The 15,677-nt window shown below is 39.5% G+C and overlaps 1 protein-coding gene across 1 annotated transcript in view; it reads right to left on the bottom strand.

The window, feature by feature from the left end:
* vat1 (vesicle amine transport 1) overlaps positions 1 to 14,357 on the bottom strand; it is a 33,818-nt gene extending 19,461 nt beyond the window's left edge. Inside the window, exons 1-2 of the mRNA XM_051102153.1 lie at positions 13,627 to 14,357; positions 5,468 to 5,675 (exon numbers count right to left, since the gene is read on the bottom strand). Coding sequence (XP_050958110.1) covers positions 5,468 to 5,675; positions 13,627 to 14,082 — 664 coding nt within the window. The 5' untranslated portion in view covers positions 14,083 to 14,357. The remainder of the gene's footprint in view (positions 1 to 5,467; positions 5,676 to 13,626) is intronic.
* Between the last annotated feature and the right edge of the window lie 1,320 nt (positions 14,358 to 15,677).

Below are 15,677 nucleotides of genomic sequence, written 5' to 3'. Positions count from 1 at the left end.
GACTTTTCCATTTGTTGACATGACATGGTTAGATTCAGATGGTAAATATCATATATTATATTGGGTGTCCGTCCATCTTAGAAATAATCACCATGTTTCGAATGAAACCATTATATTTAAAAACATGCTATTAATCATATCATATAATAAAATATCATTTGTTGTTACTACTGTAAATCTATTTTAAATTACTATGGGATCTCCTCCAATGCTTAAAGTATTAGTATCAATACTGTGTGCCTTTTACCCCATGCTGGTGAGCCTTTTTTCTTAGGGTGTGCCTTTAGCCCTGATGTACCCTATAAGTTTTTTTTGTTGTTGTTTTTTTTTTTTGGAAAATGGCCGATCATTTTGCTAGATAAGACCCTTAATTCTCGGCTGGGATCATGTAGAGCTCTTTGAAGCTGCACTGAAACTGTGATTTAGACCTTCAACCTGTTGATCCCTAGTGAAGTCCACTATATGGAGAAAAATCCTGAAATGTTTTTCTCAAAAACCTTCTTTTGTAACTGAAGAAAGACAGACATGAGCATCTTGGATGACGTGGGGCTGAGTCAATTATCAGGAGATCTTAATTCTGGAAGTGAACTAATCCTTCAATAATGCTGTGGTTAGGGAAAGAATTCCAACAAACAACTCAAATTTGTATCTTTTTTTCACAAAAAGCTATTGCATGGCTTTAGAAGGCTAGAAGAATATAACACATAAGTCATATAGACTACTTTGACAGCCAAAGGACACTGCCTGCTTTCACTGTATGGAAGAGAGCAGAGTGAACATTCTTCAAAACATCTTTTGTGTTTCACAGAAGAAACCAAAGTCATACAGGTTTGAAACTACTACAGAGTGAATAAATGACAAAATGACAAAAAAAAAAGAAAAAAAAACATACACAGAAGGGGACTATAAAAGATCTTTGGAAATCAATTTCATAAACAATAGCAGATGGCGACTGCTCTTCCTGGATGTTGTAATCCTGGAATGCTGTTTTTGGTTTGAGTGTAATGTTTGTTTTATTTTACAAGCAAAGCGCCCATTGACATCCTTTAAGGTTTTCCAGATACAACAAACTATTATAACAAGTAGGCGGCTCTCCACTCTCATGCGGGACTCATCAGGATGGATTAACGTTTACACTACAAATGCACTGTAGTCATTCACACTTTCAAATACCTTTGATTGATCCAATCCCAAAACATTTAGGACCCCGTTTACACCTGTCTATTTGTGATCAGACACTTTTACGCAGCTTTAAAGCCAGACTAGACAGCTTTAGTTCCCTTGCACTGTTGCTGAATGGAAAAGAGTGACAAGCATCAACTCATAACTAAGAACAATTTTCATTTTGAGGTAAATTATTGCTTTAAAGTCCACGTAAAGGCAATTTAGAAAACTGTTTCTAAACACACTATAAATGTTAGAAATGTATTGCTGAAAACACATTACAAACACAGAACTATTTATTACTGAATTGTGGAGTTAGACCATTTAAAACTGTTTTTCACCATTTTTGTTTGGGATTTTTTGGGTGGGGTTTGAAATCTTGCATGGGCCCTCCCCTAACACTATAATAACTAGAGCAGTGGTTCTCAACTCCAGTCTTCGGGGCCCACTGCTCTGCACATTTTGTATGTCTCCCTCATTTACCACACCTGATTCAGATCATCAGCTCATCAGGACAAAGATCCATGAACTGAACTGGATGCGTCAGATTCAGAAACATACAAAATGTGCAGAGCAGTGGGCCCCGAAGACCGGAGTTGAGCACATTAGCATCAGTGGTTGCCTGCTCAATCGTTACTGTCATTAATGCTCGTGAATACAGCCTACAGTATGCTAGCTAGCTACGCCTTCATCACGTAAATGCATATTACCTGGCTGTAAAATATTACGAAACAGCTCTGTCTCTTATTTAAATTTATTTGTATTTGACAGTTGAAAAGGCGGCAGCTTTTCCACTAGTGGGTGTGGTTTCTGCATCGACAGGTGACGCCCCCAGCAGAGAACAGAGAATACTGCTTTTTTTCAATTTTGATAATTATTTTATTAACTTTGGCATTTCTATTATTCAAATTTGGCTGGGTGGTTAATAACACATTTTTCTGTGGTGTGACAAAACATATGCTTTCCACAGATTTTAAAGAAAATACATCAGTATTTACTTAAAATCATGCATCATGCTCCATATGAAGGTGCAGTGCGCTTCCTCATGCTCAGTGAAACTCAAAGGAAACACATTTCCATTTTTACAGCGAATTCAAAAAACATCCTGTGCACTGAGATACCAAGGCTTCCTGAGCGCACACACACACGCACACACACTTTAGCATTCACACACACACACACACACACACGCAACCAATCTCAAAAACAAGAAAACATACAAGCTGAAACAAAGAATGATGGTTATAATTATGAGAAACATGACGTGCTACATAACTACAGACTACTCATCTGTGATTGACGCCCCCACTTCAGAAATGACAGACCAGAGACCTCTATTTATTATGGGGGTTTTGGTTTGATTTCTCTGCAAATATTTGTGACTACTACTAAGTTTTGTCTTAAAACATTCCCTCTTGTCTCTTTTAGGGTGTGGTGGCATTTCAAGGAGATGCTTTCGAGATTGTATGAGAATTCTGGTTTCTGCAACACTCCAGTTGGACGAGAGCGTTTCCTTCCACCCCGAGCCAAAGCTTCACCCACACCCACACTGTCTGATGCATATGTCCACCAGTATTCACAGCGACAAGGGATATCAGATACACATCAAACCCCAGAGAGAGAATATAAGAATACCTCAGTGTAATAATTGGGCCTCATTCATGAAACACAAGCAGAATTGATTCCTGTGTATATAATTCGCAAATCCATTCTTACGTAAATTGTCCCACTAAATTGAATGCCGCAATTCATTCAAGAATGGTTTTATGTAAGGTTTACGTAAATATGCTCTGTTTTTTTTTCATGCTCACTGTTTTTAAAATGGTATATCATCATTGCATATACTGAATGAGTATTTTAAGAGATCAGCGATTATACAAGAGCATACCACTAAAGAGAGTAACATTTGTTCACCATGAGTGCATAGAAACTAATGAGACATGGAAACTCACATTTTTTTAATGGTGCGCCTGACTTTCCATGCAGTAAGACAGAAGTCCTCTAGGCACTTCTCAGGACAGTTAATCAGCTAATGCAAAAGTGCTGCATACAAAATACTGTAATACCTCCACCAGACTATTTCATCACTTTGAAACTGGATAAAAGAAAAAAGGCATTCTAAAAATGGGCTTATACTAATGAAAGCCCTTTTCAGGGCTCAATTTAAATTAATTTTTATCAGAAAAACAATGAAATAATTAGATTTGTACAATATTTAAATTGATATTTGATTTTTGAAAGAGCAATGAAACCGATCACTAGGTGGCGCTGTGTATAAACTACTCAGATGTGATCAGAATATGGTGTCTCTAATGCTCACAAAGTTTTGTTTCTATGTCTAACGTGCTAGTTAAAAGATCTACACACCCCCATGTCATCCAAGATGTTCATGTCTTTCTTTCTTCAGTTGAAAAGAAATAAGGGTTTCTGAGGAAAACATTCCAGGACTTTTCTCCATATAGTGGACTTCAATAGGGATCAACGGGTTGAAGGTCCAAATGACAGATTTTACAGATTTTAGCCCTACCCTACCTTTTTGAACCAAAGTACACAGATGAATAACTAACCACACGTGACCTTTCCAACATGATTACATAATGTGTGAAGTCGTAGATGTGCATCATAGAGCTAGTGCAAGATGAGCATTTGTGTTTAAAAAGTACTATTTTTTTTTTTTTTTTTTTTAATAAGTTGACTAATCGTTTCACTAAATAAGACCCTTATTTCTTGGCTGGGATCGTGTAGAGCCTTTTGAAGCTGCATTGAAACTGCAAGTTGGACCTTCAACCCATTGATCCCATTGAAGTCCACTATATGGAGAAAAATCCTGGAATGTTTTTCTCAAAAACCTTATTTTCTTTTTGAATGAAGAAAGAAAAACATGAACATCTTGGATGACATCTTGGGGTGAGTAAATCATCAGGAAACTTTAATTCAGGAGTAAGCTAATCCTTTAAGCCAGAAGTTGTAAGATAAAACAATTTTGTGAATTTGTCTTTTTTTTTTTGTTGTTTTTTTTTTACCAGTAGCTGGCGCTGTGACTATGGGCGCTTGGCTCTAATTACTTATAAAGACACTTTAACAGTTGTCTTACAAAAGATGAACAAGCTAATGAGATTCACCGTAAGCTATGCATTAAAAAAAACGATAATACCAAATCTAATATTTAATTTTGAACATTTGCCATTTTTTAATTTTTAAAACACTTGCTTTAACTGCAGTGCTCTCAGGCAGGAGAAGGCTGTCTAGTACTTTCATCGTAATGTTGGCATTTTTAACACTGGTATTTCTGGAGTATGTGGAGGGCGTATCATACCAGAGTAGTTTATTCAAAGTTTGCAGATTTTATCAGCAATTTTGATGCATCTAGTTACTCCCCTCAGTCTCGTTCCACTAGTTTCCCTGACATTCTCTCTCACAGGCAGATGTGATATCACTTAGTTCACTTAGTCACTTAGTTTATTAGCCTGAACTTTTTTTCTCATTTTGGTTATTAAATAACAAAAGTGACCCTTATGGATAAAAATGCACATATTAAAAAACCCAACAACTCACACTCACGGACTGAATTATCAATACACACACATTCTACAAGCACACATACGCCGTTCTATTCCACCCAGCAAACCCGTAATCACTTTAAATGTTGCATAATTAAATGAATAATTGAGTAATCACAGTCTCACCAAATAACTATCATCCTAAAATCTGTCACTGTTTTCCAGTACACACAGAGTGCAAGCTTCACTGCAAACAGAACATTGTCTAAACATTTATAAACTAAACGGCTGCCAAGGGACTCGCTCGTATGAATTTATCGATAAGAGATTTGTTTGACACCTACAGGCACATCCCATTGAGAACTAATAAACTATTCAATCCTGCACCTGCACTTACAGTGTCTCCCAAAGTTCATTATTTAGAGAGCATGGATTCCCAACACACCCCCACACATACGTACACCTGCACAGAGAGTAAAAAATCCCTTAGGGATGACACTTGGAAATAGTTAACAGCCATGAGGGACTCGCTGATCCACTCCCACGAACGACGACGGGAGCGCGTAAGTAACTGTAACCCGCTGCTGTACTCCCTCACCGTCGTAAAAAGCCCCAGGGCTCCCTTTCGGCCAGCTGCAAGAACTGTATACACAAACACTTACGCACACCTGCACACGATTGGATGTGTGCTTTGTGTTGCAGCACATGAAAAAATAACTGCATTAGGCTGCATGTAATCCCTGTTATGAAGGCTGTTATACATTTGCATAATCTCCACAGTGCGCACACGCACTCTCGCTTACCTGCAGCCATATGGATGAGTACGCTCTGGTTGGGACGCAGGTGCCCAAAGTCGAAGAGCATCAAGTAGGCGGTGATGTAATTAACAGGAAGTGCCGCTGCCTCCTCAAAGCTCATGCCCTCAGGCATCAGGAAGGTGTGTGTGGTGGCCACCACTACTACTTCCTGCCACATACCGCTCCGGTTCAGAACCAGGACCTTATCACCAACCTACAGACAAGAAAAGAGAAAGAAACATTCAAGGAACATTGGAAAACAGCCCTGGAATGTTTCAGCAACAATATGCCTTTCAGTGTTTTACGCCACAGTTACCACAGCAGCGCTGCAACAATTTTGAGTATACGTCAAAAAAACATTAAGAACGCATTCGAGAAGATGTGATAATGCTCATTGGATCTGTAGGGTTATTTGTTCATTTGCTGTTTTGTGTAGCGTTGGAGTTTAAAAAAAATAATAAAAAATCTGGTTTTTGGCAAGACAATCACCCAGCTGCACAGATCTCTTGTGTATGTTTTGTTGTCATTACCCTTCAAGACAGTTAGCATACCTCAACGAAATATTTGAACCGGTACTGTTGGCCAGATGGACTGTTTTGCTAATCTTTATCTTGGAGCGGATAAACGTGCTCCACTTAGAGTCGTTTGATAATATCAGTTGTAACTGAAAATCCTTCAATTACCTTGGCGACCCACACTCACACACACACAGATACAGGAAAACTCATTGAGTAGACTTCCACTACTTCCTTTGGAATGAGGAGATAGAAGGAATGCAAACACACACACACATTTGTAGCACAAAACTCTGAGCCACCATTAGTGTGCTTGTGCAGTTGAAACCACTGAGCTACAGTGGTTTGTTGTATAGTTGAACCTACAATCTCTGACATTTTGCAATCTAGCATTTTGTGAAATGGAAATTCACTATTTTTAATGCATGTCAATTTTTTTTTCAAACTGAGCTTGAAATGTGTGTTGACAGTGTGTGTACACAACCACCCTATGATGATAGAAATCCACCCAGTGTTTTTTTTTTAAACCCCCATAAATAACCCTGTTCTCAGATCAAGCTGTTTTCTCAGATTCTTAGCTGTATGACATCACACAGGCCAAGGTGCAATTGAGGTGCATTGTTGTTGGATGTGATAATGAACATAACAGTCGTCATTTACTTCTTGGATTATTTTTGTTTTTAAAGGGAATGCGACCCCGATCTACCAAAATGCGTCACGAATCATTTGTGATCCAGCTTCACCTACAGAGGACGTGAGTACAAGGGTATTTTAATGAATCTTTGCAAAACACCTTTCCTAATAAATGTGCTAGTTAGCAAGTTCTGCGGTTAAATGCGGCTAAAGTAAACGGTCTCAGAGACCGGCTCGTCATCCCATGGTAGAGAGGGGCGGGGTGAGCATAGCTCATTAGCATTTAAAGGGACATGCACCGAAACGGGGTTGCTGTGAACAGAGCTGTTTTTGACGAGGTAAAAAGGGTGTTGTTTTACACTACCATAAAAAAATAAACTAAAGTATGTTATGGACTTTTCAAAGGATTACTCCAATTCCAGAATAAATAATTCCTGATAATTTATTCACCCCAATGTCATCCAAGATATTCATATCTTTCTTTCTTCAGTTGTAAAGAAATTAAGTTGAGGAACATATTCCAGGATTTTTCTCCATATTGTGGACTTCGGTGGTGCTCAACGGATTGAAGGTTAAAATGCAGTTTTTATTTTAATTTAATATTTATACACATTTGAACCAAAAATGTTTGTCTTCTCTAGCTCTGCGAAGCGCATATGTACTCCGGCACTCCAGTTCAAGACAGTTAGGGTATGTTGTATAACTCCCATCTCATTTTCTCCTCCAACTTCAGAATCATCCTACATCTGTTTTACCTTTTTTTGTAAAGGGCATTTGATCTTCTTTGCATGTTCACTTTGTAAACACTGGGCCACTGGATTTTGACATTGGAGGAGAAAATGAGATGGGAGTTCTTCCAACACACCCTAACTGTATTAAACCGGAGTGCACAGAGTATGCAGAGCTAGACAAGATGAGTATTTGAGGTTAAAAAGCATATCAATTGTATTTTCCTGTGGAAAATAGGCATCCAATGACCCCTTTAAAATAGTCCTTGTGACATATCAGTGGTATCGTGGCAGTCCTGAATTTCATTAAAAATATCTTAATTTGTGTTCCAAAGATGAACGAAGGTCTTACAGGTTTGGAACAACTTAAGGGTGAGTAATTAACAACAGAATTTTCATTTTTGGGTAAACTATCCCTTGAGTCGAAATTTCATAACTTGACCTTTCGGTGAAAGGACCGATTTGTTTCTCTTTCTTACAATCAAATGCAAGCATGCATTCAGACCTGCCTTCATTCAATGGACCCCACTGACCCTCACTGTGTGGTTAAACATTCTTCAAAATATCTTTCAGTTCCACAGAAGATAAGTAAATGACACAGTATGAAGTTCTGAATGTATGAATGTCAATTCTTCTGGATTCCCTCCCTTTCTCCTCCTCTATTTCTATTATTCTCCCTCTAGGTAGTACCGCAATGTTGGGGGGTTGGACTCGGTGCTCAAGCCGAGCCTCGGGTTCTAGTCTCCATTAAGGACAGCAAGTCGAGTTTGTTCACCATTACCTATCAGGACTGGATGGGAAGGAACTTCTGAACTCTATTTTTTGGTGATCTATCCCTTCAAATTCAGTATGAGCAATATCAAGTACCACTATTAAACCTTGCAGAGTCTAATACTGTTATATCCAACCCAGTCAAACCGCTCAAATGAGCAGATTGCGACTCTGTCTGATGTCGCTAGCACCAACAAATGGCACACTTCACCTTTAAGCTGTTTTCAGAATTAATAAAAGCACTGACACTGACTGATCCGACCTTTGTAACGTCCACAAAAACACTCAAACACTGTCCTGTCCTCCGCTTGTGAATTTCCTCAATCACTAGCATCATAAACATCCGACTTCCTCCACCACTCTTTCTCCGTCTATCACTTCTTTTCATCTCCCATCTCCCCCTGTATCTCAGTCTTTCTTTATTTCTAAAAGATCAGTTCCTCTCATCGGGGGGCAGGCAGATCCTTCAGCCTCAATGAGCTTCAGAAAAGACAACACACACACACACAAACAAACATGGCCAGAAAACCACCTCTCTCTTTAATTCTCCTTCTGAGGACACACAATCTTGGAACAAATGTTCAACTGAGCTTCAGGAACCACACACACACACACACACACAAGCTTTTCTGTGTGACGCAAACACTAATATACCCAGCGCTTCCCTCACAGACAGGAAGAAACTTACATAGTCTAATAGGCCCAAGGGACGCATGGGCATCTTTGTCTATACTGTCCAATTAGAGAGCAGGACTACTCCCAAGCCGATACGTCTGTGCCCCAGTTCATCTCTCCTCACGGTTTGCAGTCTTTCCTGTCTCTCTTTTCTCGTCTTCCACATCTCAGTCTTGTGTTCTGCCAATCCTCTTCTTCTTTCTTCTTTAATTGGACTTTCTGCACATCACAGATCAATGGACATTTAAGTCTCAGCCAGGAACTGTGATCATGACTCACCATACGGGGAAATCAGCCCTCTTCCCTCTCCTTTTCTCTCTCTCTCTCTCTCTTCGTCAGCCTTGCAAAACAGTCACACTTGTGTCACAAACTTATCATACTTTGTATTCTGTGCTTGCACTAAATAAACACACTGTTCAGCTGAGATTGCAAAGCTCAAGGCCAGCTGAAGGTCTTGTGAGATGTCTGTCACTGGCTGTGATCCTCTCCCATGTCTCTCCAGTCTCTTCCTGCCCTGTATGCATGCACGTACTCACTCGAACACACATGCACACACACAGACTTTGAAGGGTAAAGTGGCTCTCTCTAATGCATTTGGCTCACGCAATACATCTGTCGGTGAACTTCTAATCTTGTTGCTGTGGAAATGAGCGGGATTCTGCTCTATAAAGCTTTGCTGTCTCCCAGCACTGATTTTGTCTATTTTATCTGTTTGTTTGTTTTGTATGTGGCGGCAGTAGCCCTGCGGTTGAGGCTCTGGGCTGCTCACACAAAGAATGGAGGCTCAAAATCCCACGTGGGGTGGAGAGATATTGAGATCACAATCCTGCTTTATCACCTCTGTGCCTTTGAGCAAAACGCTTAACCCACGCATGCGCCAGGTGGGGCGCAGTCCATGCAAAAATACACTGCTGCTTTAAATGATTAGTTTACTCCAGAATAAAAACTTCCTGATATTTTACTCACCCACATGCCATCCAATATGTTTATGTCTTTCTTTCTTCAATCAAAAAGAAATTACATTTTTTTGAGGAAAACATTTCCGGAGTCCATATAGCGGACTTTAATGGGGATCAGCAGGTTAAAGGTCCAAATTGCAGTTTCAATGCAGCTTCAAAGAGCTCTACACAATCCCAGCCGAGAAATAAGTGTCTTATCTATAGAAACGATCGGTCATTTACAAATACAAATTTATATATTTTTAACCACAAATGCTCATCTTGCATTAGAAAAACTCAATCTCCTTTTCTCCTCCAACTTCAAAATTGTCAGACTTCGTTGTTTCACCTTTTTTTGTAAAGGCCGTTTGACTTTCTTTGCACGTTCGCATTGTAAACGCTGACGTAATGCATGAAGTCAAGCTAGTGCAAGATGAGCATTTGTGGTTAAAAAGTATATACATTTTTACTTTCTTAGAAAATGACCCAATCATTTGCTAGGTAAGACTCTTGGCTGGGATCGTGTAGAGCCCTTTGAAGCTGCATTGAAACTGCAATTTGGACCCCATTAAAGTCCACTATATGGAGAAAAATCCTGGAATTTTTTTCTTAAAAACCTTAATGTTTTTTTTAACTGAAGTAAGACAGACATAAGCATTTTGGATGACATAGTGGTGTGTAAATAATCAGGAAATTTTAATTTTGGAAGTGAACTAATCCTTTAAAATGAAAGCATCTCTGAAATGGTAACTAATTACGGAGAAACTAATTACTAAATATTTCTAATATATCTTAAATGATTATTAAAATATTATATTAAAAACTATTATTAAAATATTAAGTAATAAAAAAAAATGATAAGTCATAACCACCAAGAGTTAAATGGTTATTTTGCAAAAAACAATAAAACAATGATTATTTTATTGTGCTTATCAGAAAAACTTTCGGAAAGTTATCATGTCCTGTGACGTGTACATGCTTTACTAGTTATTTTAAATGGTTTTATTTATAAATAGCATGATTATTTTACAATTAGTATGCATGTAGCTTAATAACCTCATATTGAGAAATTACACAGAATATTAATAATTTTCCCCTCATTTAGTGTTTTTTTTTTTTTTTTTCTTTATTTTTTAAATCTTATTTCATTTAATGCATTTTATTTTATTATTTTATTTTATTTTATTTTAACATGCCTTTTTATATTCTTTCTATATTTTATATTTATATTTTATTTTATATTCATAATCCGGCAAAATTTAAAATGAACTAGAGAAGGGAAAAAGTTGTCAAAAATGGTGACAGGTTCAAGGCTTATGATATATAATGTCCTTATTATATATTAATATTGCCATAACTTTCACACAAATATGATACTGTATGTATGCCTTATTTATTCTGAAGCCTTTTTTTCTTATGTACAAGCCTAAAAGATATTTTAATAATTTTAAAGCTGTGAAACTACTAAATGTTTAAAAAAATACTGTTAAATAATGTTAAAAAGCTAAAATACTTAAAATAGACAGCAACGTACTGCAGTCACAGATCGACTTGTCAAGTTTATCCATTTATTACTGCTTGTTTTTACGCTACACTTGATGAAACGGGGCTTAGAGAGTCATTTTATCCTCATCCTGCGTTGTTTATACCCTACAATTGTCAAATTAGGTCATACTTCCATCAGAGCACCATTACTGTTTCCACTTCTGTGACCACTCTCGACACATTGTGATACACTGTTACCTCTCTCGTTGTATTGTGACATTACAGCTTAGTTTTTTTTAATTATTTTTCCACATCGATGCAGCTCTAACATGTTGATCGTTCTTATAGTACCACTATCTGAACAAATCTCAGCCTACGACTCAAAGCCATAACTCTTCCTTTATGGCGCAGTTAAACTGCTCTTAAATGCGAGCGCTTGAAACCACATCAGATTTCCATGTCAAAAACCTAAATGTTACACAGCACCATCAGACTGGGCCACAGCGGCGCGTGTCCCTGCTGTTCACTTACTGATATTCACTGCATCGCTGTTTATCATCGACCTGTCAAATCACACACACACACACACACACACACACACACACACACAGAGGGAGGGAAAGCGAGAGAGCGAGAGAGAGGAAATTCCAGGCTGACAATGTGGTCCAGAGGAAGATAATTGTGAACAGATGCATCTGATCCTCGCAGCAGAACTCTGATAAATATTGTGTGTGCGCATAAGCAACAAGTTACATGAATTATTCATGGCAAAAATGCTAATATAGACAGAGAGTGGGCACAAGAGAGCAGTTTAGGAATAACATCTGTCGGGTCATGTGAGAGGATGTCACGGCCTTTAACAGCCACCTCTACAGCGCTCGTGAGGGTGTACGAGATGCATATAATGTCCTCCTCCAAGAACGAGTCATTTTCCGGACGCCACAATCAGCAGATTCCTCACCTCACATGCTCACCAAACAATGTCAGCTTTGCCAAGCACTATCAGGTCTCTGAATGTGAGAAGCAGCAATTGTTTGCTTGCTGACATGGTAATACAGCGAGAGCGAGAGAGAAAGAGAAAGAGAGAGATAGGCTGGACGGTGACCTTTAAATTCAATATCGGTGACAGAGGAGGCTGAGGAAGGGCTGAACCATTATCTTCCTCCTCCGCATCACCCACCAGCCAACGCCTAGTGCTCGCTCCCTCTTTCTTTCACTCACTCGTGTTAACACGCGCTCAGGCTTTAATCTGCAATTCACACAACTCTTGAACATCTTACCTCGACTGGTTCTCATTAAACATGTTTATTCCCGGTAACACAAATATCAAATCCTTTCAAGCGACTCTCACACAGAGCCGGTGCATGGCGTTGCCATGATACGTCGCCATGGAGACCAGCGCAGCGACCACCAGGCATGACTCATCGATTTGTTCATATGGAGCGCATAGAAAGTCAATTAGTCCACGTCATACTAAGACTCCACTGTGTTCTATTGAGCTTTATTAGGGCTGAAAGTAACTCGAGATTTGAATTTATTTATACTGCTTAACCACACAGATATCCGCTGGCCAACTATATCAAATATGGTAATAATAAGAAATTGTATTGCGCTGGCGCCGTGCCTACAGAAATAGGCGTTGACGTTTATATGAAGGGAAGAAAAACTTCAATTATTGTTTAAAGAGGCCAAAATGATGAAGAAGAAAAAAATCTGGCAAGACTGATGAATGATGTCAGAGTGTATGTCGGTGTCACAATGCGCTCGGCTGATGACAAAGGGCGTGCCTCGCCCTTTTTTTCTGCCCACTTGACACCGGCATCGCTCGCACAAATGGCTAAAAGTGAATTAAAACCATCGAAAGCACAATTTCGCCACTTTTTAGAACCGTCTGGAATGAAGGAGGATGCTGCGCGTCTCAGGTGCGACTTCACAAACGCTGAGAGAAAGAGGGGCGGTGGTTGCATCCACAATGTGACGCGACAAAACTAAACGCTTGCATTAGAGAACGCGACGCGAGAAGCGTTTGCATAACTGTGCATATAAAGTATCATCAGACAGTTTGTTGCGTTCAACTCGCCGCCTGCACGAGCAAAGCTCGCTCTCCCGTGAACGTTTAGCGTTCCGGCCCATTGCTCGGGTCAGCGCGACAAGAGCTCCGGTGATTCTGAAATGAGGCTATCGGTGCCCCTCCCGCTCCTCTTTTGTCTCCGGTGGCGATGTGACAGAGTTTGAGAATGAGTTGTCTGTTTGAATAGCTGACATTTATTTAAAAGGTATAAATAATTATGAACAATGGGGAAACATTTTCATAACAGGTTTTGTGCGCAGGTTGTGTACGAGCAATAAAATAAACACCGTAGGGCGAATATGAATTAATGAATGCATGTATAAATGAACGAAGCGATGACTTTACTCACTTTTCTGTCAGTCACGTCTTCACCGACAGCCTCGATGATCCCGGAGCACTCCATGCCCGGGGTTACTGGCGGGGACGGGAGCCGGTCGTACAGTCCCTGTCTCGCCATCAGGTCTGCGAAGTTCAGCCCGCACATTTTTACGCGCACCATCACCTCGCCGCTCTTAAGAGCCGGCTTCCCTTTCTTCACTTGGAGCTTCACCTTATCATACCCGCCGTAGCCGGTGAGCACCAGAGCGCGGTAGCTGAACGTGTCCTCCTCTGGGGCTTTCTCGGCAGCGGGCGCTGGGGTGTCGTCAGCGGCGGCTGCTGCGGCGGCCTCGGTGGACGCGCTGGTGGGCGGTGGGTCTGGTTTGCTCTCGGTTTTTGGGGACTCGGCGGGCGTCTTGGTCTCCTGCTGCTGCTGCTTCTGCTCCTCGGCGTTTTGCTGCTGGGCAGGTGCGTCTTCGCCGGACATGGTCGGAGTTTGAGTCGAGAACTTTTGAGGAGAAAGGACTTGGCGTTTGTTTTCCTGCCTCACTAATGCAGAGCTTCAAACCACCTCGAATTTACGAACGGCTTCGCGGTCCACGGGTTTCTCAGCTTTTGCAAAAAGGATGCTGGAGCCTGAGAAGGTGGAGGACAGGGAGACAGAGAGAGAGAAAGAAAGGGAGTGGAAGATGCCTCACGACGACTGGTGAGTGACCCGAGGCTCTGACAACTATTGAGAAAAAACGAGGCGAGGCGAGGCGTGGCGAGCTGCAAAGCCCGGAGAAATGGATTTAAGGCGGGGGGAATAATGGATTGAAGTCCAATGAGGGAGTCTGTGTGCTGACAGGCAGCTGTGCTGACTTCAATTTAGTAAATGCAGTAAAGCTGTTTTTACTATACTCAGCTGAAATTCACACAAGGGAACGAGAGGAATTCTGGCTGAGTGTTAAATACACTTTCACAAATTAATCGTTTTCTTCTTTAGGAATGTGTGCAGTTGAAATGCAACCAAGCATAAGCTGTTTTTTTTTTTATCTATGCTTCATGAAATTTTAATAGTAAAGTGATTTATAGGTTTAATTTAAAAATGTTAGGTTGTTTTAACTCAACTTTGGGTCAGATATGGACTAACCCAAATGTTGGGTTAGTCCATATTTGACTCAAAGTGGGGTTAAAAGATTTCTATTTTAAATAAATTTTATTCATCAAAGAATCCTGAAAAAAATATCACAGGTTCCAAAAAAATATTAAGCAACACAACTGTTTCCAGCACTGATAATAAATTAGTATATTAGAATGATTTCTGAAGGATCATGTGACACATAAGACTGGAGTAACAGCTGATGAAAATTCAGGTTTGCATCACAGGAATAAATTATATTTAAAGTTTATTAGAATATGTATAAAATTTATTATATATTGTAATACCATTTTGCAGAATTAGTGTTTTTTTCTGTATTTTTGATTAAATAAATGCAGTCTTGGTGAGTCTAAGAGACTTCTTTAAAAAACAAGTCTTACTGATCCCAAACTTTTGAGTGGTAGCGTGCATCTCGCTTAAGTTAATATATAGAGATATTTACATTTCAGAAAACATTTTGTCCAGTTAGTTGTTTTATTTCTTCTCTGGCAATGTAAGTAGTTTCAAGAGAAGCCAAAGCATTTGATTTTTATGTTCCTGAGGCAAGCATGTACCTGAAAAATGTTGATATATGCAGCTCAAAGTAAAGTCAATGTGTTGTATAATCATATTTTCTTATTTTTAAAAAAAATGCACAACAGAAAATTATAATAAAAAGCATAAGATAGTTTTAAAAAATGCAATAGGTTTTGATGTATTGATACTGTATGATTTTTTTACATCAACCACCAGTGCAAATCCAATATTCGTCCCAATTTTTGTCCCAAAACCATTAAAAAGCAAATCCAATACATGTATACCCAATCACCTGTCAAAAATGTATGGATTCAGTTCAGATCACAAACAGTGTTGTTCAGGATGTGCAGGTTGGAGGTTAGTATTTGTTTCAGTGCTGTGTAGGCAATCAGCACCGTGATTGACCAATGAAATCTGGTTTTGTG

The sequence above is a fragment of the Labeo rohita genome, chromosome 3 (genome assembly GCF_022985175.1).
Source record: "Labeo rohita strain BAU-BD-2019 chromosome 3, IGBB_LRoh.1.0, whole genome shotgun sequence".
NCBI classification, from domain to species: domain Eukaryota; kingdom Metazoa; phylum Chordata; class Actinopteri; order Cypriniformes; family Cyprinidae; genus Labeo; species Labeo rohita.
This window is presented reverse-complemented; position numbering and strand designations above follow the sequence as displayed.